This window comes from Diceros bicornis, chromosome 23 (assembly GCF_020826845.1).
Source record: "Diceros bicornis minor isolate mBicDic1 chromosome 23, mDicBic1.mat.cur, whole genome shotgun sequence".
Classification (NCBI taxonomy): Eukaryota; Metazoa; Chordata; class Mammalia; order Perissodactyla; family Rhinocerotidae; genus Diceros; species Diceros bicornis.
Window position 1 is genome coordinate 15,632,206 of NC_080762.1, and position 25,535 is coordinate 15,657,740.

Below are 25,535 nucleotides of genomic sequence, written 5' to 3' on the forward strand. Positions count from 1 at the left end.
AGCTCGCTAAACCCTAAGGTAGCTGAAATTAGAATAACACAATCATCCATCTGTTGTTAGCTCCCTCGGGATTTCAATCCATTATAAAATTTGCAAATTTAGAAAAATCAAATTAGTTTCGCTGTTTATCCCCTTAAAGAAAGAGGAACGAACAAACAAAGTTCTGCACATTTGCAGTTTGTAAATCCATACAGGTATCTTTCCAAATCTTAACAGACGTTACCTTTTTGTCGGCTCAATTCCGTGGAACGAGTTGGGGATTTTTTTCTACTGTACTTGCTTATTTGAAATAATAAATTAAGTAGTCCTTTCAGATTAGTAGATATTTTAATTTTATTCATCTTCTCTTTATGTTGCTCATCAAACGGTTGGAAAAAATATCAGAAAGTTTTCATTGTTTCACCTTTTGACTATTAAAATAGTTTTGAACTTAATATATGCAGTTAAGCACCTTTTATACTTTCTTTGGGTATTCAGCAAATATGCTTTTTTCTATCTTACATTCATGGAGCATGTTTGTGAGTATGCTTGATAGTTGCAAGGAGGTATATAGTATGAATGACCCTGTCCTCAAGGAGGGGAAATAGGGCATACACCTAAAATGACGAATGAGTCAATTGCATATAGTAAGATAGAAAATAAGGAAATGAAGGAAAACTGACATTTTTCAGCTGGCTGCTTTGTTTCAGGCAATGTGCTAGGGCTTTTAAGGATGCTATTTGAATTGGGTTATTGTCAAATGAGAGGTATTGTTGTAAGTGCCACAGGTATTCGGTGGAAAGAGTGATCCCTGTTGACAAGTGCCATCTTGGAAGACAAGAGGAGGCAGCCATAATAGACCAGGAGGAGTGGCACCAGTACTGCCTCCTGGGCTATTACAGCTGAAAGAAAGCCAGAGGGGAAGAGTCTTGCAGGCAAGGGTAATTGCATAATCAAAGACATAAAAAGAGAAATGCTTTTTCCCAAGTAATGCTGACTATACCAATTAGGAGACTGTGACTCTTATAGTAGCTTGGTCGCAAGGAATTGAATTTTATGTTAGGAAGAATTAAATAAAATGGATAGATACAACTACATGTTAAAAAGAAGCAACAGAACCTGCAGACTGATTTTGGGAAAGGAAGGAAGGAGGTGGGAGAAAGTGTGACCAGTTGAGTTCCGTGGATGGTGCGAGTTCTCTGACTTGACAACAGACCCCACAGGGCTTGAGAAGAGTGGGTAAACAGCTTAGCAGTGACTGCTTCTCCAACCACAGATTTTTCTTCTAGTGGAGAAATTCTTTGCTCCTCTGAAAATTTATTTTTTTCCGCATCATTAACCAAGTGCCATGCAGAATAGATTTAATTTCTTCTACCGCTGTTCTATGTGCTAGCTTTGCAAACCAAAGATAGAACAGAATGCGTTACCAGAGTGAGTGATTTCAGTTAATATTAAGTAAATTTTTTCAACTCCTTTTGTTCTATTATATTTTAATTAAAATGATTGGTTATTTCAAATAGTTAATTTAATATTAATGCTGAGATTGAATTAGGCGTTGTTAAGTAGGGTATGTATGATGCTACAGGTGTCGTTGTGTGGTTGACTTTTTTTCAACAACTTATTTTGTTATGGTTTTCATAGTAATTCCAGGGAGTGGGAGTTATATCATCTATTTGTTACTTGATTTCAATATACAGAAAATATTTTTAAGTCTATGTCTGTTTCCATCTCCACTTTGCTTCATTTGGTATGTAAAGCACAGTTTCTTTTTTTGTTGTTCATTGGATGTGTTCATTCATTTATTCATTCATCTACTTGTTCATACACCCAGTGCTTATTAAGCACCTATTATGTATCTCACACACTATTGTACACATTTCAATAAGTCACTGGTTACCAGTGATGCATCAGAGTCCCCTGAAGACATTTATTTTTATCATTGAATATTACTTACTCATTTTGCCCCATCAATTTTGTTTTGTTTCTGAAGATTTTAATTCCTGCTTCGTAAGTTATATTTAGTTCAGGTTGTGTGTAACAAAAGATTATTTCACTGAAATTTGTAGTCCAAGATCCATTTCTACTTGTCAGGTTGTCATGTTCCATATCAAATACAAGTTTTAAGCTGAAGCTTCTCCTTTAATGTATACCCGTAAACCATTTTCTGACTTCATTCCTGCTTCAGGAAACTTTCTATTTCTTATGTTTTGTTTTTTTTTTCAATGGGATTTTATTCCTGCTAAAGTTACCTATGTCTATTTCATATTAGTGATTTTTTAAGGTGGATGTTTGATGTTTGTTTTGGTATGCTTAATACCTCCATATATCCTCATCTAAAAGCCTTTTTGAAGATTTACCTTCTTTGAAGTGAAATTTGTGTAGTAGAGTATCATTGTCTAATTGTAAGTGTATCTAAACTTTTATTCCTTTAAGTGTGATCTCAACTTCAGTGCACAAGAAATAAGCTGTGGAGGTCTTTAAAAATACAAATGACTGGACATTCACCCTCAGCAATTTGATCAATAGTCTGGAGTGGTCTGTTATAAAACTCTCCTCAGATGATTTTGATGTACAGCCATAATTGGGAACCATTATGTGTTGAAAGGTGCAGAGTAAGGTTTTTGCTCTGAAGATACAGAATCATAAGCTTTTAGAGAGGGAATAGACCTGGGAAATTATTTGCACAACCCCGGAAAAGTTAAAGGACTCGTCCCAGGCCAGACAGCTAGACCACTCTGGAAGGACTCTTTCCTTCCACGAGGAAGAACTAAGAACCTGAACCTCATATAACGTTCAGGGTCATAGTCCCTTTGAGCAACTTCTCTCACCTTGGTCCTTAACTTTTATTCCATTCTTCACTGATATGGAGGTCAGTATCTTCTGGTAGAAGCCACTCTGATCTATAGAATACATGATGTCGGGAATACCCATTCTTAGCACCCTTGGCCCACTGCACACTCCTCCTCTACTGTTAAGGTATCTATCTATATTATATTTTCCTGAAGGGAAACATTTGTATTATTACAAGCACACAGATCTATATATTAATGAAGATAAATATTTCTCATGTTTAATAATCCAATTTTGTATGTACTAGAAATTTAAGTGTTATCCTGTAATCTAACTTAAAATTATTCTGGCAATAGTTTATAAAAATCAATCTTGTCATTATATCACATTATGACAGTTTATAGGAGGTAGGTCTATTCCTTGGCTATGGGAATATATAAAGTCAGAATGTTTGTGTTATTGAAACCATTTAAATTTTGCAAAATTAGCCAATGTCGCCCACACTACAGCACTAAAGTTTTACATTATTTAAACTTTGGGAACTAAAATATATTAATCATAAAATATAGGATCACCAGGAACAGATTCATGTTCTGAAACAAAAAGAACTTCCTGGTCTCTATCTAAACAAATTTAACCTGATTGTCTTGTAGTGGACATTGGTAAAGCTGTGTTTAAATCATGGTTGAATTGAAAAAAAGTGCTGTTATAGCTAAGAACTAGAAATTATATTGAAGATATGAATGACAATTAATAGTTTTAAAAATTGGCCATTATTTTGTGAGAGTGAGAATAATTTGTGATATATATGTTTTGGGTAACAAGTGATGGAAACTCAAATCAAACTTTCTTTTTTTTGTCTAAGCAGAAAGAGACAAAATTGTTGGCTCATATAAATGGGGTAAAGCTGTTCTTAGCAATCTATCTCCTTTCTCTGTCTCTCCCTCTTCTTATATGTTGGATTTATTCCTCCCTACTGGAGACCTAGGGCACCTCATAGCCCCGTGATTAGTAGCAGGGAAAATTCCATCTTCACTCCAGTTTGAAAAATCTGGAGAAGACATTGAATAGTCTCCCTTGCTTAACCTGTGTTGCTAGCAGTGTGGAACTGGTATCCTTCTTCCCTAAGGATAGAAGGGACATCTATTAGCACAGTAAAAGTTATAAATAGCAAGGAATTCTAAGCTATATAAACTATAGCTTAACTGCTGTCATTATAGGCAAAATATAACAATATAGCTAAGATTACGTTCCAATCTAAATCAGTAAAACTCAGATGTAGCTTATCAAGAGATTAACTGAGTACTTATGTTGATTTTTGCTTCTTTAAGAAAATTGCCACTCTAGTTAGGTGACCAGCCAGTCTAGTTTGCCTGGGACTGTGAGGAGTTCCTGGGGCAGGAGACTTTCAGTGCTAAAACCATGGAAGTCGTAGGCAAACTAGAAGTAAGTTACCTTAACGCTAAGAGTGCTGAAAAATGAATTATTGCTGGTCCAAAGAGGAGATGTTTGATAACAGTGATGTTTAATTTGTTGTTCCCTCTCTCTGCAGATCTCAAGTGTACCCATATTTTAAGGTTCAGTTTAAGTGCCACTTCTTCCTAATCTCTCCCTCTTCTGAATTCACGTTAACACTTTATCTGTACCATTCCTTTTCCACTTAGCACTTTAAAACATCTTTATCAGAGTTATCTATATACGAATTTTATCTCTGACACTACATGGGAAGTTCTTTTAGGGCATGATGTATGATTTATCTTTTATCCCCCATAGCTTCTAGCATGGTGTTCCACGCTTACTTTATCAAAAAGGTTTTATAAAAAGGAGTGAATGAGTCCATGAGTTAAGTAGATTATATTGATAGTATGAGATGTACCACTGTGTAATGGTAGGGGAAAAAAAACTACTGAAATGGAATTCAGAACCCCTAACCTCTCTACCACTAGACAACTATGTGATTTTGGACAGTTCCCTTAATTGCACGTGTGTGTGTGTGCATATGCGTGTGTGTGTGTGTATATGCACACTACAGTTTCTTCAGCAAAAAGATGGAAAGAATCAGCTACACTCTTAATACTATATAGTGATGCTTTTGACTATTCACTGTTAGCTTGGTCATCCAGCGTTCTCAAGGACTAATCCAAACTTCCACCCTCCCCTGTAGTCGTCTGTACTGTACAACCCCTTCTTCACTTTCGTAGATGATCACCAATTCCTACTTCATAAAGAAAATCCGTCCACAGGAAGAAACTTGTTCACTCCACCCTTGTCCATTGTTATACATTATAAGTAGAATACTATTTATTCCTTCCTGACACTCATGTTTAAATCTTTAAGAAGTACACAGCCATGCTTACATATATTTGTAAATCAAAATCTTACATATGCATTGCTTGATGAAAGTACAATATTCTAGACCATTTTGGGTTTAACAGCTTTTGTGTTCTGAGAACCAAGTAAAAACAGAATGCTTCAGAACTACAATGTTTTGTTTTGTATTTAATATGCTTTTAACTGCTTTCTATAGGAGAAAAGTTATTTATAAAAAGTTTCCTGTTAATTTCTTTGAAACTATAATTGACAGCTCTTAAAAGAACAAATTCATCAGTGTTTTCAGAATTCACATTAAAATATGTAAAAATATTGCTTTCGTCAATTTTCAATTAAAATGTGATTATTATGCAGAATTTTATACATTTTTATAACCCAGTTTTCCATTGTTTCTAGCTACTGATGCAAATGTGAAGAATGAAAGTCTTTCATCTGTGCAGCAGCTTGGCATTAAAATGACTGTCAGGTATATTACAGGGAAATATCTCCCCTGTGCATTTCTAAATTTGTTTTATCTACCTGATATGTGCTTAATAGTATTTAATTTAACAGCCAACTATTTTGTACATTTTAAATGCAGAGTTTATCACTCAGAAAATAATAACTTTGTTTCGGGGATATTGGCACCTGATTAAATTACCTCTGTGAGTGAATCAGTTACAGTTCATTATTATTTCAGAGGCTAATTACAGTGTATTTAAGCCTCTGCGACTATCAGGTTTTTTCCAAAAATAACATTGTAAAAATCAGCACATTGGTAGCACAATCATACCATTTTCTGAATTATGATTAGTTTTAATTGGCAAGCTATGGTGATGAGTGCAAAAGTACCTTAAGAATAGATGCAGAAGTTAAAATGAATAAAGCAATTGTAGTAGTTTGAATGTTTAGTACTCAAATTGTAATTTTCAGAAGAAATGGCCAAGCGAAACAGCAGACTGAGAGTTAAGGACTAAGTCCTTGGACCTCCCCTCCCCTTCTTGCTTATCAAATGGGAATCTTGACAGTCTCATTCTGAAGGGTCATCTTCAGAATCAAATATAAAAAAGATACATGTCAAAGCCGTCTAAAAAGACTGAGTGTTTTTATAAATTCTTAGCATTATAATGAAAAGTATGATAGTAATTCTAGCTCGCCCACCTATACCACATAGAGCATATAACTCATTGATTATGCTTTGTGACCCATACATGCCTTTTATTTTGTAATGCCTTATTTCTATTCTAAAATGGAATTTATAGATAATGTAAGAGGCTAGTCACAAATTTCTCTAATTCAATATAGTATCTTATTGGTAAGAAGTAAATGGAAAGTGATTTATAATGAAATGTTTGTATACAACTATAGTATAAGACATAGCTGGCACCCACATAGAATCATGACTGTGGCAGCTACAAATAGAGACTGATTTTATTTTGGTGCTTCAAATACTACCAGAGTGTTGCCACTGGCAAAGTGACTTTCCAAAATGGTGAACGAGTCTTAGTAAGGCTTCATACAAAACAAAAGTAACATCTTTCCCTGATTTACATATGGTTGCATTCAGTGTATAATAAAAATATAGGAAAAATATTTTATGATTTTATATGAAACAGAATTAGTTTCAGATAATTAGAAATAGCTTTTCCATCCATGCAAATAAGAGACAGGACATTTGCAAATTGTCGTTGTGCAGGACTGTCCCACGTCTAACCTCCTGGCCCTCACTCATTCACCAAATATCAGTAGTGCCCCCAGTTACTATAAAAACTGAAAAATCCCCATAATTTCCAAAGTGGCCCCTGGGGGAAGTGCCACCCTTGTTTAGGACCATTGGACTAGGTAGATGAACTCTACAGTCGCTTCTAAACTTAACATTCTGTCAATCTAACCTGTCAATATTCCATGTTTTAGATTAAGTTCAGGAAAAAATGCTTGTATTGTACTACCCATCTGCGGTAGTTACCTTTGGTTCTCTCCTTACTGTTTCATTTTCCTTTAAAGTTATCAGTATTTACCAGATGAATACTGCTAATCCAAATGTGTCATAATTATCAGGAACATATACCAAGTGTTAACCTTTCCTAGGTGCTCTGAATAGCATAGTTATGCTAAAAGTAGAAATTTGAGAACTTAAAACCTTGAGATCTCAAGAGGACCACACTTTGATGGATTTCAAAAAATAAATTTGCAAGCAGGGCCTGATGTTTTTCGTTTTGTGTGTTTTGTGGGCTTTTAATGTAGGTATGGCAAGTCCCTCAATCTGTTAAAAGACGGTGCAGAGAATGATCTCACCTTGGTCTTAAAGCACTGTGAGAGATTCCTGAAACAGCAGCAGGTGCCTGTGAAGGCTTCTCTTCATATCCTTTTGGAGTGGATTCGCAGTAGTTGACCTTTCCTCATTTATTTTTCATAATTCTTTGATGGGATACTTTAACACATTTATAATATAATAGTTTAATAATAGTGATTTATTTGTTATGATACATCTTTATAGTATTTTATTCTTTATTTAAATATGCATTTTATTGAATAGTAATTAATTCAGTTTATTCATTGACTCTTAAACAGAGTAAAGTTATTAAAATATATTTTCAGACATTGAAAGTTTGAAAAATAGGGTTGTGGATCTAGAATAAGAATATTCTAGATTTAATGACTCTAGAATAAGGATAAAATATCTATTTTATTTGAATTGGTTATCTTTCAGAAATAGGGTTTAACTTGTAGGAAAAAAAGCATTCAGACCATTTGCATTACTGAATTCTAAAAATGTGTGGACTTTCCTACTTGATTATGCTAGTAATTTAGCAGATAACCTGAACTAGAGAAAGGATAGTACTATTTTGTTAATGACTTGAACAGATGTGTTTCCACAGAGCAGATAGTTTTTCCTCCGGTTCTAGTGCCATTGGCCTTCACTGGACATGTAAGCAAATAGTACATTAAAATAGTTACTATGTAAGTAATTTTTTTACTAATAAAGTTAAACATCAACAGCTTATAAATTGTTTGAAGACAAAATGAGAAGTAAGTATCATTAATATCTCTTTCCTGACAGAGATCCTGGAAATGAATATTTATGGAGTTCTTATATTTTGTCTTGTAAGGTAAAATATTGTAAAAGTTCCTTAACTGTGGTTTTCAGTCTGCCTGCAGGGGAGTTATGCTGGCCACGACTGGTTTGTGTCTTCTTTGTTCATGATAATGTTGGGAAATAAAGAGAAAACATTCCGATTTCTTCAGCAGTTCTCCAGGCTTCTGACCTCTGCTTTCCTTTGGTTGCCAAGACTACATATTTCTGTAAGACGTTTTAGTCTGTTTTTAAAGGGATGTTTTAAACTTTAAGCCAAATCCTATTTCAATTAATTGGGATCTTATTATTTTATTTGTAGAGGACTCCGTAATCATTTATATTCATTTTCTAACCTGAATGCTTTTTGACTGATTCTCTTTGAAGATCTAGATTTGACATTTTCTCAGATACTCAGTGTCCTACCTAATAATGGTAACTGAGTGAAAGATTAATAATAATAGATGCATTATTAAATTTTAAACTCGTCATTTAGTAAACTATAAAATTAGGTAAAAAGAGAACTATGGAATGGATATTTTTATTTGTTGCTTTGTTAGAATCTCTCAGTTAAATTACATTTAAGAAAATAATTTATTAAGTCGAAATTGTAATCATATTCTATAGAGGAAAAAAAACCTCATTTTATTAAGATTTTGGAAGTCTATGGTAAGTTTTGATTAAGGTTTTATAGCATGTTTTAAAAAATTTTACTTTTCCCATGAGATCTCAGAGTTTAGAGGTAATTGCATCCCTCAATATATTAATGTTTCTATACTTTGTTTTATTTATTTAATACCATTTAAGATCTCCAACTTGGGGAAACTGTCTACTATATAAGCTGTGCTAATGCTTCCCAAAGTTTTTCCATGACATGTTGCACGTGGACAGTGGAATCACGTGGCACCTAAGGATAAGTTATGGGGGCTGGAGAGTATCTACAGTTTGTGCCACATAATGATGTTTCGGTCAATAGTGGACCTATATACGATGGTGGTCCCATAAGATTAGTATCATATAGCCTGGGTGTGTATTAGGCTATACCATCTAGGTTTGTGTAAGTACCTCTATGAAGTTTGTACAGCAGCGAAACCACCGAACAATGCATTTCTCAGAACGGATCCCCGTCGTTAAGCGATGCATGACTATATACGGAGTTAAATGAAAACATTTGTTACATGTTTTTACCATATATACTTATGATAAGGATAATAAATGCAAAGCATCAGTGAATATATATATATATTTCTTTTTGTGTGTGTGTGTGTGAGGAAGATCAGCCCTGAGCTAACATCCATGCCAATCCTCCTCTTTTTGCTGAGGAAGACCAGCTCTGAGCTAACATCTATTGCCAATCCTCCTCCTTTGTTCCCCAAAGCCCCAGTAGACAGTTGTATGTCATAGTTGCACATCCTTCTAGTTGCTGTATGTGGGACGCGGCCGCAGCATGGCCGGAGAAGAGGGGCGTCAGTGCGTGCCCGCCCCGGGCCGCCAGCAGCAGAGCGCGCGCACTTAGCTGCTAAGCCACGGGGCCGGGCCTCAATGAATATATTAAATATTGAAATTTTGTAATTTTATGCTTGAAATAGCTGTATGAATTTCCTGAGTAAGACTTACCAGCTCTTCTACTTCACCACAATGAGAAATTTGTTCACATGAACAGGTGGAAGCAAATAAAAAAGAGTATGTTCTAGTTTTTCTTCAATCAATGAAACTATTTTCCTTCTGTTAACCAGAATTTGAAAAATTCGTTAAAGTGTACATGAATATTTTTAAAATCTTAGATTTTCCACTCTTTCACTTACAAATGAAATGTTGAAATTGCTTTTGATAATGAATATGGATTTTGAGTCCAATCACACATTTTCATGTCAAATATTTTAAAATGATACCTACATTCTACTAGTCTTAACTATTTTACTTTAGTGTTCAGATTGTGACACTGTCAAACATCATCAGTGAACTATTTTTGATCATAATTTTATAAAGTTGCATTTCTGCTTTGACTCTGTAAACTTTTTCATAACACATTTTTAACAACGGCAGTGATGTTGTGTTCTAATAGCATTTCTTCCCATAAAACTGAAATCAGGCAGGACTCTGGCAGCTTGGATTGTATTACATTTACCACTTTGAAGCATCATTTAATATGGAATATAGATCTGTGAATGGAATGGAGTGACACGTTACTCATGGTTTTTAGAACGAGCTTTTGATCTAAAGCCTTGACACTTTTCTGTTGGTGCAGCTGTGTCATCAATGAAGACTTATGCAGTGCCTTCCACGGTATCATTTTTTTTTCAAGTATGAATATACCAAGTTGAATATTCATAGTTTGTTTTAATGTTTCTTTGTGAAATAAGTAACATTCTGCTGAGATTCCTCTTCAAGGACTCTATCCAGAGTTAGCTAAGTGTAGTTACTAACGTTTGTACAGTCACCACTCCACGGTATAAATGTTTTTGGTTTAGTAATCTTTTGGATTGGTGTTTTCTGTATGACACTTGACTTGTTAGCACATTCAGTAATAGTCTTAATATATTATTTAACTGTGGTCCCTTTCTTATTTTGTTTGTTCCATGGTCTCAAACATGGCACTGACAGTTTCTATGCAGATTGGTTAAATAAGCAAGTCTACAGTTGTGGTGATGCTTTAGCTATTAGCACAAACTTGTCCATCTTCACTAGCTCAATCTCACGTTATTGTCATCAGCCTCAAAAAAGCTTCCACCTGTTCCCCACTCTCACATCCCCCAAGCTCATTACCCTGTTCCATTTTTTTCTTTTGTTCCATAACATACCTCAATACCTAATATGCTGCTTAATTTATGTATTTATTAATGATTTATACACTGAAATGTAGGCTTTATGAGGGCGGCATGTTCTGTTTGTTCAAATGATGTGTCCAATGATGTGTCCCAAACTATGGCCCATAGTAATTTACTCAATAAATATGTGTCAAGTGTGAATTAATAATTTAAATAGAAATATGTAAGAGACATTAGCTTTTATTACTTTAAAAATGTATTTAAAAAATATTATATTCTCTGCATTCTTAAAATTGTTGTAGACAAATTACATCAAAAAGGTTTAAAAAATTGGCCCAGGATAATCAATTTAGGAAATAATGAAACATTAATTTGAAGTTCTCAAAATTTTATAAACTATGACTATCTACTCAAGTGAGATAAAAATATCTTGAAAAATTTATCCTTTGAAGCCATTTAGAGCAGAAGAACCCTTTAATGTATTGATTTTATTATCTTCCATTATTGTTCGTTCTTAAGAAAAAAATCTTTATAAATGATAAAACAGTCATTCTTTATGGAATTTTATCAAGAATCAAGAGTTTGGCTAATTGTTAACATCAAAGCTGTTACCAAAAGGATAGGTTAAGAAAGATCAAGAAATCAATTCTTTCCATGTAGAAATACCTAATCTCAAATAATAATTACAATAAAAGTAACAATCATATATGCCTTCTCTATTAATAAAAACATGAAAAAGGAGAACAAATTAAATTGAAATAAAAAGTGAAGTATTTTACATTCACATACACACAAAACTCCATTGATGATAAATCAGGCTGAAGTAATACTCAGATGAACTAGTATAGTTCAACAGGAAGGTCATGGAATATATATTTTTTATATATATACACACACACACGTACTCATACACACAGAGTCCTCTCTTACTCCTCATAAAATAATAATTACCTAACATGGAAAGGTTAGAGTTAAAAATTCTAATAGCATGCGAATATACATTTAGATATAAATTTTCCACCCATCCATATGTCATGGCACACTTATACCCCACTTGCCGGGCATTAGCAATAGTAAGCCATGTGACCAATCACTTGTAGGAAAGAGGACTAGTGTCAAAACCCCTTCCTTTTCTTCTATGTGACTTTAAATATTATTCATATTTGAAGATTCCATTTTTCCCATGTTCTTTTTTTCCCCCCCAGAAGAGAAAGACTTATGTGTTAGAATTATGGAATCAAAATTTTAAAAAATATCTTCAGAGTTTTCTCTTCACCCCTCTGCGTGATGCACATGCTGTACAGAATCTTTGCGACATCGCCCATAAAGCATGGCCATCCTTTGCCCACAGATCCCCAGAGTGGAGGACTGCATGGGACTGGGTTGGATCAATTTGGATTGGTTTGGAGAGTTTTTCTTTCTAATAGTCTTTCTGTTTAATTCCCGTGGCACCATAGAGCTAATGTTACTTAGCATCAGGAGTAAAATGACTCATTAGAACTACTTCCACTATATTGGAAGAAAAACCCTAAAAAACACTATTTTTTTTTAAGCACATATCTTTCATTTTTAATCATTAAAGTAAAATACTCTGAAAGAGTATAAAGTTCTTTCTTCACATTATGCCACTTTCTAGTATACCTCAAGCCAAAAGTTTTTACTGATAATTTTTTTCACAATTTTAGCATAGTTTATATTTTAGTTTACATGTTACTTAGATGATATATTAAATGCTGTTATCCTACATGTGTTCTGTTTAATCCTGTATTGTGGATTTTATTTAGAGTTATCTTTATTAAGAGTTACCATCCTTTCAGAGACCTGTGACTAAGCAAAATACATCAAACCCCTATAAGTATAACAAACATAATTGAAAGTTTGATTCAGAAGACTCTTTGTTGTGTGTATGTGGCTCAGAACTGTCATTATTGATCTGGTTTTATGAACACCATTTACTATAAATTAGAGTTATGAAATGGCAATGAATAGACCGTTAATAAAACTTTTATTATGAGTTTACTGTGATCACGATGTGCAATCATTAGTATCTTGTCTTGTCATTCAGTCAGTAATTTGTTGAGCAGCTACTCTATGCAAGGCTTGGTGTTAGGAGCTGTGTCACCAACAAGTATGGCATAATTTCTTCCACCAGAGTATAATCTATAACAGTAGAAAAACTCTTGCCGTATCGTTGGGAATCCATTACATAGTAATGGCTTTTTCTTTTTTTGAGAATGTATTGTCTCTATCTCTTAACAAGCCCACTCTAAATATGTTGTTTTCAATGCAACGTAGAAAAGATACTGCATAAGAATTATCTCCTATACATACAGTTCTTACACTACTATTATACATATATTCAGAAAACTATTACCTAAGTTTGCCATGAAAATTAAAATATTATATAGGCATAAGTTGATTTGTTTTGCTTTTATTTATGTTTGTTAGGTTCATTAATTCTACTCTACGAATAGTCATTAGTGAAACACATTGTATATTTCACAAAAGAAGATAAAGGATACTAATTTACTAATTCTCACTCAATTCATATTATTATTTTAACTACTTGCTAGAGTTTTTTTCCCTTTTTTCCTAGACATCCATCTGAAGTTGCCTACATGATGTCCATTTAATATGCTATGTATGTCTTTAGTCATCAATATATAGAATTAATTTTTTGTGTATGTACTCTAAGGTATCTCCCTAAGAACCTATCATAAAATATATATTTCTATAAATATATATTTCTGCAATGTGAAATGGTAAATCATCATTTATGATGACACAGAAAAACCACTGATAAATCAACTCACTTATTTCAGAAATTTTCATATATTACTCAAACCTAAATCCTTAAAAGCAGCTAAGCAATAAAGTTTGAAAGAAATCTTCCTTATTTTAACTCGTATGTAATTGTTATATGTGAGTTTGATTTGTTTTAATTTAAAAGTATTAACTTTCTTCTATTAAAAAGATTTAAAAATAAGAGTTGCTTGGTAAAGGTAAAATGCCTTTCTGAAAGTTTCTTAGTAATATATTCTTCAGATCTAATTTGAGTATCAATTTTTATTGTAAGTCTATAGGATATAATTGCTAGTCATAGTTTTCTTAACAAAAAATTACATCTTCAACTTTATTCTTTGTTAAAAAAAGTTATTGTGGTTAGATGTTGGATTTATAGTAACACTCTTCAAAACATTATAGAGCATTCATGATGATAAATTGTACCTAAGAGCAAAATTGAAAAAATAACCAACTTTATGAAGAAATTGCTGAAAAATGCAAGTAGATAAATATGTGTGGCTATATATCCACATATATAATATATAGATAGACATATAAATAAACGTAAAATATGAAAGTAAATATAAATTATATATATATCATATAGTTGGCCTGAGAACTTTGGAAATGCGTTATGCTTTTTTTCCCCCCAGTTTTAGAGATGAATTTCTTATGGAGGTCCCAATTTCACTTATTAGTAACTTAAGCTCAGATTTGGGTTAACATTAACTTAGAAAAAAGAGACAAGGCAAATATTTCTAAGAGCTGACAAACTAAAACTTTTTAAGTTATACAATCATTGACCAAAGCCAAGGATGGTAAGCATATTGAAGTACCCTTAGTATTAAAATGTAAAGCATTTACTACTCATGTACTCACTCATACATTTATTTATTCTTTCATGTAACACCCGTCCCCATCATTCCACAGGGATTGAAGTTGCCAAAATTACAAAGTGCTAACTTTATTCCTGTGTCTTGGAATACTGCCTTTATTGAGATTTATGCTTTCTGCAGTGTTAAACATTCTGACTTTTTAATTTACATAATTATAATATTTGCAGTAACTTGCTATGCCACCACATTAATTTTGAAGTAACAATTCAAAGCAGAAGGTTTCGATAAGTTTGTTTGATTATTTTAAATTAGCTGCAGATTCATTAATTCTCAATTTCTCTCTTTTATGCAGAGGTACCTACCTAATGACACTATAAAATCTGGCATCCATCCGATATATTTTTGCAGTGCTCACTACATTGAAATGCTACTGAAGGCGGAGGTGCCACTTGTGTTTTCAGCCTTTCACATGTCTGGTTTTGCACCATCGCAGGTAATTTGTAAGGGAGTAGTATTCTTCAACTCCCAGATCTCAATGTCTTTAAAGAAAATTATGTTCTCTTCAAATTTAGGAAATACATTTAAATTAATCATTTTCGTAAGTATTCATATCTTTGTGTTTAAATCACTAACTTGGGTTTTTTTCCCCTAGATTTATTACAATATATAGGTTTACTTTATAGTAGATCCCTGGCATTCACAGATTTCAAATTCAGTTTCAGCTGTTCAAGGGCAAAAACATTCTGAAAATCTATGTCACGTAGGCTTTTTATTGGAGATGATAATATCTGCTTCATAAGGCTAATGTAAGGATTAAGTGAGGTAACTGAGGGCGAGTTCTTACCAACACTGAGTGTCTGGTGTGTGAGATACTGTGTCTTATCCAACAAGAAAGCCCAGCTCTCTGTTTCTGATGTCGGTATCTGGGAAGGTTTAAGGATTTTTCTAGGGCCTGGAGTTGTGCATGTGGTCACATGCAGTAGCCAGAGATGTCCCCCTCCCTCTGCATAGCCAGTCCTTCATTGGTGGAGGTGTGGATTTTTTCTTCGCTGTGTTATGATCAGGTTAAAATTAACATTTTAGAACTTAAAGCTTTTTCTGTTTATAAAATTAAATCTTTAGGTCAGAATCCCAGAAGGTAGAAATACTTAATCAAAAGATATGAACAGTGTTAAGACTCTTGACACACATTATCAAATCGCTTTGATTTTGCTCTTCTAACAGAAGTGAAGAGAGTAACTATTCTTCAGGTCTGGATATTTGGCTTTTTCAAAACTAATCGCTAAATTAATAGGTGAAAATTGTTTCTCTTTTTAAAATTTCGTGGGTTGTTTTGAACATTAACAAAGTTGATTATAATTCCATAGCTTAGTTAACAAATTGAATTTTCTTAATTGCCCACCTGTCTTAGTGTGTTTCTTATTGATTAGTACATATTTAAAATAAACCTCACTATCTAAATCTCTTCAATTTCTGAGTTATATATTTTACATATTTACTATTGTAATTTATTGACTATTTACTAATTTATGATTGTATTTTTATTTTACTATCATATGTTACTTATTGTAATTTTATATGATGTCTTAATGCTGAATAAGAGTAAGCCTATCATCTACTTTCTAACTTGCCCGAAAAAGTTAATTTAGCTATTTCTACCTATTGGTTCCTTTATGTGTACTTTAAGGTAATTTTGCCTAGTTCAAAATGGACGTTTTTGAATTTGGATGAAATTTAGATTGCTGTTATGTTAAACTATAAATTACTTTGAGGAAAATTGTCCTTACTCTACTTAACCTTCCTATCTAGGAACATAGTATGTTTTTCTGTTTATTTTCTATTTTTTTTTTTATAATTTTTATTTATTTATTTATTTTTCCCCCAAAGCCCCAGTAGATAGTTGTATGTCATAGTTGCACATTCTTCTAGTTGCTGTATGTGGGACGCGGCCTCAGCGTGGCCGGAGAAGCGGTGCGTCGGTGCGCGCCCAGGATCCGAACCCGGGCCGCCAGCATCGGAGTACACGCACTTAACCGCTAAGCCACGGGGCTGGCCCTCTGTTTATTTTCTTTATATTATATTTTACTAAAGTCTTATAGTTTTTTTTCCATATAGATGTGGTACATTTCATGTTACAGATATTTCTATTTAGTGTGGCTTGAGATCTCTTTTTCAATTTTATTTTTTCTTTGGTTATTGTTATTAATTAGTAAAGTCATTAGCTTTTTTATATTCATTAGTTTATACATTTTTTTCCAGAATTGTGTTAATTTTTTTCCTCCAACTTTCTAACATACATTATTTCTGCTTCATTTTTTATTAAAGGACTAATTTTTCCAGAATAATTCTAAATAGTAATGGCTTACTTTTTTAGATTTGAATTATGGGGAATTTATCCAGCATTTCACCATTAAGTAGTAACTATTTATTGGAGAGAATTATTCCTTATCATGCTATAGAAGAATCCTTCTAGTCCATGTAAAGTATTGAATTTTGTTTTCTTTCTTTTAATCAAATGAGATTGTTGAATTTTGTCAGGTTCCTGTATGGTTAAGATTGTCTTGATCTTGAGGCTTATTTGGTCTGTCTACGTGACATTGACAGATTTCTTAATAGTAAACTATCCTTGCATTCCTTTGGATTTGTCCTACTAGAAATCTTTTCCTCTTAATTAGACAGTAGTTCTACCTATTTTGAGGAGCACTTATGTCATTTATTGCATTTACTTGTGGCAAGTTACTCCACTTGTTGAGTTATAAATTTTCTGAAGTTAATAAGGAGTCTAAATATAGCAAGAAATTGAACGTAGTAGAAGGGAATACTCTTCCTCAGCTAATTCTAGCTCTTACTGTGTATGCACCTAAAACATTTTTGGGAATTTTGAATAACAAATGTTTAATTCTGATTAGAAGTAGTTACTTAAATATTTACTATAAGCTCCATAATCCATTCTTTGTATTACTGTAAAAATCCAAGCCAGGGAGCAATATGTTCCTCAGAGTTCCTTTTTGCCATTCTAAGCTTGATTAATACAATGGATATTGTCTAATACTTCCAATCATTTATTGGTTCTTAACATATATCCTTTAATTTAAAAATGGACTACCAAAGACTGTGGGGAAAACTTGCAGTACCTCGGGCCCCACTATATCAATTTGGTATCTTTTTTATCAATTTGTCATCCCTTTATCAATTTGATGTATCTTTATCAATTTGAAACTGCATACATATAGCAGATTTATCCAATAAAAACTACAGCATTGGGGTCAGCCTGGTGGCCTATCAGTTAAGCGCACACGCTCCTCTTCAGCAGCCCAGGGTTCGCAGGCTTGGATCCCAGGCGTGCACCGATGCACCACTTGTCAAGCCATGCTATGGTGACATCGCATGTAAAGTAGAGGAAGGTGGGCATGGATGTTAGCCCAGGGCCAATCTTCCTCAGCAAAAAAAAAAGAGGAGAATTGGCTTTGGATGTTAGCTCAGGGCTAATCTTCCTCACAAAAAACAAAACATAGCATTATTTCTGATCAGTAATATTATTATGTTTCTTAAATCATCTAAAGTGAAAATGCCTTTTAATGGCTTCCTATGTGAACTAATCATTTTGTGCCTTAAGAAGTACACATAATTGCTTGGTTGATATTATTTGCCATTTTATTGCTAATTATAAAATATGAAAACAACTCTTAAGTAACTAAATAGGTGCATGTGGTTAAGTAATTATTTGGATACAAATTTTGTATTTCAAAGCTTGTTCATTTTGATCTAATTAGGAACAGTGCTTTTTGAAGTTGTGTATTTATAGACACTAAGGGATTGGTTGATTAATGAAGGATTTGTGGCTAGGTTGCTAAATAAAATACACAGATCTCTAGAGTAAAAACAAACTCAACTAGAATACAAAAAAGTTTAAGTGTAGTTAGAAATATATATTTCTTGATTAGAAGGGTAACTGAGATTGGAAAGAAAACAGAAATTCGAATACACATTCTTCTTTCTTTTTAAATGAACAGAAAATCAAATGTTCTAATTAGCTTTTTGACCAGTTTTATCCTCTGTTAAAAAGCTTTCCTTATTGTATTTTATTAACTCTCCTGGCTTAAGAAGTACTGTGTATCTTTAGTGATTTATCTCCTGTAATTCCTTGGGGTCATCATTTTGCATATCATTGATTATTATATTGTACTGTGTCAGCAAATGGGTTAACGTGGATAATCTTCTGAATAAACTCTAGAAAAATCTCCTGGTTTTTCTCATTTGCTGTTTTTTCCCCCAACTGTGAAATCAGGATTAAAGAAAACGATTTTAGCATCTCATATTTTGTGACTCAGTGCTTTTTGAAACACACAAATGCAGAGCAGAATGTCAAGACTAGAAAGGCCCCTTGTTTGGAGTCATATCCATAAATATGTTTGTCCCAGGCTTTCCCTCTCATGCGGCTAACGTTGCTACTTGAAATGATACCTTCTCCTTCCCTGTGCCCCGTCTTTACTTGTCACATACTTATCTTTGAACGTCTGTCCAAATGGAAACTTTTGGGATCATCTATAAGTACATGATACTATTTCTATACCACTCGTCTAGTAGAAATCTATATCTTGCTTTGTGGGATAGTTATTTGTGTCCTTTCCCCCTCTCTTGCTAGTTAAAGTTCCTTAAAGGTATGTGTGCCTGACTTGTCTTCAGGTCCTTTGAGTATCTGACATATTGTCTTGCCTAGAAGTGCAACAAAAGTACCTTTTATTTACCGCAACTCTTTGCAGGGTAAGAAGTATGTTTCCAGATCTTATTTCATTTATAATTTTAACTTCTTCATGTGACAGATGGAGAAATTCAGGATCAGTGAAGTGAATTGACTTATGAAGTTCACCCTGATAGCAAGGACTTCACTTAAAACCACATCTTTTGATTTTGAAATTAGTTTGCTTACTGTCTTTACTAATAATCTTTCTATGGTGAGAGCAAATAAAATAAAGCCAGAAGAGTTCTAAAAATAGTGTCTCTGAATCATAAAACTTGATCATTTAGATCATACCGATTTTAGCTTAATCAGGTATCCATACGTAATTGTTCTAACTAAGCTTTTTTTTTTACTTAATTCTTATGGAATTCTTTGAAAATTATTTTTTAAATCTAGATACACGTGAGAATAATTTACCTCAGATAAAATAATTACGTTTATCTCAATGTTGCATGTTAATATCCTTTGGCATAAGCTTAAGTATGGTTGAAGAGCAAAATTTCCTAGGAAGGTGATGGTACATTTTGATGCATATTGTGCAAGTGATTTTTCTTACCTATAAGCCTTAAAAGCCATTTAAATGTTTTAAAGTGTAATTAGGTCTCAAGAACATTGGTTAACTGTAAAAACAAACATAATTAGTTTCACTTTCTTTGTAAACCATTTCATAAACAACTAATATTTTTTTTCAAGGAATATCAGGACTCAACTGCTTGGTTTTGAAAATACAGTTTATTTTTAAGACTTATAAGAGGGAATTTCTAGCAAAATCACATGTACGTTTAACTTTAATCCAGCAGTCTCATTTATAGAAATCTATCCCAGAGATATACTGTGACATAAATTTGAAAATGCGTACACACAAATATATTTTTATAGCACTGTTTATAGTATCAAAAGACTAGAAATAATGCAAGTGTCTGTGAATAGGGGCTTAGTTTAATAAATTATGATTTATCCACAGTGGAGTGCTGCACAGTTGTAAAAATGAGTGCAAAATATCTCTGTATATTGCCATGGAATGATATATGGGATCTTTTGTTAAGTGAGAAAAAGGTGGGGGAAAAAAACAGTGTTTAGTATGTTACCATTTATTTAAGAAAGAGTGGGGATACAAGTATGTGTACAAATGTGTTTATATTAAAAACATGAAAGAATGTCCCATATTTTTTTAAATGATTGCTTTTAGGGATAGGGAAGGAATGAGTTGAAGAGCCAGGGAATATACTTTGCTTTGTATTTTTACTTTGAGATCATTTAAATATTTTCTATAGTAATATAAATAAACAAAATAAATTCTGTTTATCAAATTGAACCAAATGAACCTACAAGTACCCACTTGGTGGTATAACCTCATGAGAAGCACTTTAAAACATAGTATTTGACTGTATGTGCCTCGTGATATGTCATCTAAAGACAAAAAGAACAGCAACAACACTACTGTTTTAAGTAATCATATTGCTTGTGGTGTTATTCTGAGATTATTTTTGTTTTATGTGACAAATGAAATGAAGAATTATGTTGATGCCATTGATAACTGAGATTTTCAATGCTTTAAAATAAGCACAGATAAAACTTAGAGCAACTTATGGTGTATTTTATCTTAAAAATTTTAAAGAGAGGGAACCTGTAGAGGAAATTGGACTTGAGACATATCAACCAATGAAAATACTGAAGCTGTGATGGGTCTGGTTCATGTACTGTTTTCTTCCTTTTATATATATTTTTAAAATTCCATAATAAAAAACGTTAAAGAAAAAAGTTCATGTCTGTTTGGACACATGCTATTTCCTTTGTCTTGTTAGAATTCCAGCCTGTCAGCTGATTTGCAGACCATTTCATTTTATAAAGTTAGAGAAGTTATTTGCTCAAGTTATTTTGACTCATAGTTCAGCACTTTTCCAGGGGAATAGTGTTTTAGAATTCTATTACAATTTAATAATTCTGAAGTACCTTGCACATATAATAACAGCAAACACAATTTCTGCCAAGAGAAGAGGGTCATATATTTAAAAAGTGTACGTCTCCCCTTTAGGTGTAAGTTCTATGAGAGTAGGGACTAAATGTCTTTTGTTCACTTAAAAATTATAATAATGCTTGTTGTATATTAGGTATTCGATATATATTTGTTAAATGAATAATAAGCATTTGTACCTTTGTTATAGAATAACGTTTATATTATTATATTAACACTTTATATATTTTCAAAGTACTTTTAGTTATCTTTCACTTTCCCTCTCCTCAATTTCTCATATGTGGAAAAGACAGGTATTATCTCCATTTAATGGAGGAAAAATAGACAATGTGTAGAAAACAGTGCTTGAATGTATGTAAATGTGTAGAAAACAATGCTTGAATGTATGTAAATGCCAGAAAATTGCAACTGCATTAGAAACTATATATAATAGAATTAATTGCAGATTCTGGGGTGACTTTCTTTAACCGATGAGGCTAAAACTGGAAGGATAAATAAGTATCTCCCTCCATACATTTTAACTTCAGCTATTTTTGTTTGAACCATGTGAAGTTGCTGGGTTTCAAGGTCAAAATGAGTCCGTGATCAGCAATTTCACACAGTTCAACCTGTAGAACAGTGAGGCCTGCTAGAAAAAACATGGACAGAAGCTGTGACCCCTTCCTCCTTGTCTACTTGCTAGTCATCCCTGAAACTGACAACTGAATGGAACCTGCAGGGATCATTTGTATTAATTTCCATTCTTCAGTTGTTTCTCCCTCATTCAACCAGAGACTCTTATTTTCGTTAACACAGCCTGACCATACGTTGATTGGCGTTAATAGCTGTAGCAAAGAACAGAGACAGAGAGAACCCTGGCAGCAGTACATGAAGGGAATTGAAAGTATTGCTTCTAGTCAAGTAGGAGCAGGAGGTGTCTTCTCCCTGGTCCAGTAGAAGCACAGTATGTGGATATTTTGTGGGCAGTGGAGTTTGATAATGAACTCTGTATGCCAACCTGTCCTCTAAGTCGAGGTCTGGGAGAAGAATCCTGTTAGTGCCAAGTGAACAGTGAAGTTGGAACCAAAGGAAATTAAATATACCCTGCCAGTTGACAAATATTAGACATTCATAGATATATTCTAATTCAGTATTTTTAACTCATAGTCTCTAAAAAGATTTTGGAACATAATAGAAGGGTAACATAATATTTGTAAAGGAAGATCTTATACCTAGGAATAGAATTACAGTAAAAAACAGAAGAAAATATGATAGTTGGCATTATCAATGATAAAACAGGAAATATGACCAGAAAATGAGATGAAAAGATATACCCATAATGGCCAAAATCAACACATTAGTGGTTGGCATGAGTAAAAATATATGGAAAACAAGAATTCAGTGATACCATCTGGTATGGGCTGAATTGTGTTCCCCCAAAGTTCATATGATGAAGTTCTAACCCCCAGTACCTCAGAATGTGACTATTTGGACATAGGATCTTTAAAGGGGTAATTAAGTTAAAATGAGGTCATTAGGGTGGGCCCTAATCCAATATGGCTGGTGTCCTTATAAGAAGAAATTTGGACCCAGACATGTACAGAGGGAAGATGATGTGAAGACTTAGGGAGAAGACTGCCGTCTATAAGCCAAGGCGAGAGGCCTCAGAAGAAACCAACCCTGCCAACACCTTGATCTTGCGCTGCTCAGAGTTGTGAAAAGATAGATTTCTGTTATTTCTGTGGTACTTTGTTACGGCAGCCCTAGCAAACGAATATACCATGTTAAAGGCAGTTAAAAGTGGAATCAGCATCCCATAAAATTGAATCAGGGATATAAAAACCAATTTTAGAAACTATTCAATAATATATTTTTAAAAGGACAAAATAATAGAGCGAAAAAGGAAAATTTGTGTATCTGTATCTTCTGTAACAAATTGAGATAAGCCACCGTATCTGTTCCCATTCCCTTCTCTCCACCCCTCCAAGACATAAAACTATAGAAGAGAGGTTCAATAAAGGAAATCTTTCCTCAGTGGTAATCTGTAAATCATAAATGAAAATTAGAATTTTGGAAAGTAATTAATTGTCTTAGTTTCTTAGGACTGCAGTATCAAAGGACTAAGAACTAGACAGCTTAAAACAAAAATTTATCATCTCATAGTTGTGGAGGCCAGAATTTCAGAATCAAAGTGTTGGCAAGGCTGTGTTCCCTCTGAAGGCATTAGGGAAAGAACAGTCTGATGCCCTTTACTCGCTTTTAGTGGCCTCAGATGGGTGTGGGCTTGTACACGCATCACTCCAATCCTCCATTCTCCGTGTGTTACCTGTCAGCATTTTCCCTCCATCTGTGTCTGTCTCTCTGTCCAAATTTCCTCTTTGTTTATATAAGGACACCAGTCATTTTGGAATAAGGCCCACCCTAATGACCTCATGTTAACTTGATTACCTCTGTAAAGACCCTATTTCCAAATAATGTCACATTCACAAGTACTAGGGTTTAGGACTTCGACATATTTTTTGGAGAGAGACAGAATTCCACCAATAACGTTAATGTACCAGAGTGTTAACAATGTTAATCTCTGTGTCATTGTTACTGTTTTTTTTTCCTTAAACTTTTCTGTTTTTTCCACAATGGATATGTATTGCTTTTATAATCTGAACAAATGTTATTCAAAAAGTAAGATAAATGATTTTTGTAAAAGTCTAATTTTTGAATTAGTCTGTACATTAGCTTCCAGTTTTTATATTACATAATTCTGTTTGGTTTAAATTGTTTTCTGATTCAGCAAGATTCCATTTGCATTAATGTAACATTTAGCAATCTGTCACCTGCATAATTATACATCTGTGATTATAGGTAGGATAGAAAAAATTTCCATCTTTGAATTAAAATAGTCTCTTAGCATTTGTTAGTTGTAGAGAGCAGACTAGTGTTATGGGTAAGAGGAGGACAATATGAATAAAGGCATTTAGCAATAGGTATATGAGCAGTATGAACACCATCGGTTACCCCTAAGTCTTGAGTCCCAAGGCCATAAAAGTTTTCTCAGGCATTAAGCAAATAGGTGAAGCATCCTTGTTAGGCTTGTATACAGAATGTCTGTTTTGATTAAATGCTAATAAGCTCTTCATTGGTTTTGTGTGAGTTATTGGTTACTGCTTTTTAAAAGTCAAATATGGTTTTATAAGCTTTCTAATGAACTGACTCCTTTTTGTGCTAGATTTGCCTGCAATGGATAACTCAGTGTTTTTGGAACTATTTAGACTGGATAGAAATCTGCCATTATATTGCTACTTGTGTTTTCCTTGGTCCTGATTATCAAGTGTATATCTGTATAGCTATATTCAAACATCTGCAACAAGACATTCTACAGCACACTCAGATTCAAGATCTGCAGGTTTTCCTAAAAGTAAGTATTTTTATATGGGTGTGGGGGGGATGTTTGCTAAGAGTTAATACCTAACTTTGATGAGGTGCTTAATGTCAGACACTTTTCTAGACACTCATCCAATCCTAAAAACAACCTTGAGAGGTAGGTAGTATTCTCATCTTCATTTTAGAGATGAGGGAACTGGGGCACCGAATTAAGTAAGTCACCTGAGATTGTACAGCTAGAGAGTGGTGGGGCTGGGATATGAAGTTAAGCTGTCTGGGTGCAAAACTTGGCTTTTAACCAGTATGCTATGCCAAAAAATGTATTTTTTTAAATATTCCTATCTCTTATTTGGTCAATAAAAGTTCAAGTTACTATGTTAATACAGAGATTTGATACTTTTCCAAAACATTGAATGTAATTTCCTATACCTTCATATTCTATAATTTTCTAAACTTCTATTTTTATAAAAGGTTTCCATGAAAGATTCTTCTATCATTACACTCTTTTTAAAAAGTCACTACCATATATAAGTTAATATGTTAAAACAAGATATGTAGTTGCTTACTTTCTCAATGTGATTTTTGAAGCTCTGGACTTTCAGAAATACATATAAATACATCCCTGTGTGCAATCCTCGATGGAAATCCAACTCTATTTGTTTTAAGTTAAAATCTTTCCTTGAATTTGAAGTATGTTTCCCTCCCCCTGCTACCCTCACCATCCCACAGGCGCACGTCTACATGCATACACCAACATTTGTCATTTGCTAGATTTTCGCTAGGTCAACGAATAATTTCTATGTAAATTAAGTTTATCTTTATTCTTTACCATTAGATACTTGTCAGAGCTATTTTCCATGTCATGATGATTTTCTATAAATAAATGTCATTAATCATGTAAGATTAGCAAACTATCAAGCAT

At 33.4% G+C, this 25,535-nt stretch overlaps 1 protein-coding gene across 1 annotated transcript in view; it reads left to right on the plus strand.

The window, feature by feature from the left end:
- Positions 1–25,535, plus strand: part of TBC1D32 (TBC1 domain family member 32) — a 202,994-nt gene that overhangs the window by 166,791 nt on the left and 10,668 nt on the right. The window contains exons 29-33 of the mRNA XM_058566374.1: positions 5,497–5,566; positions 7,324–7,439; positions 8,228–8,382; positions 14,893–15,033; positions 24,459–24,647. Coding sequence (XP_058422357.1) covers positions 5,497–5,566; positions 7,324–7,439; positions 8,228–8,382; positions 14,893–15,033; positions 24,459–24,647 — 671 coding nt within the window. The remainder of the gene's footprint in view (positions 1–5,496; positions 5,567–7,323; positions 7,440–8,227; positions 8,383–14,892; positions 15,034–24,458; positions 24,648–25,535) is intronic.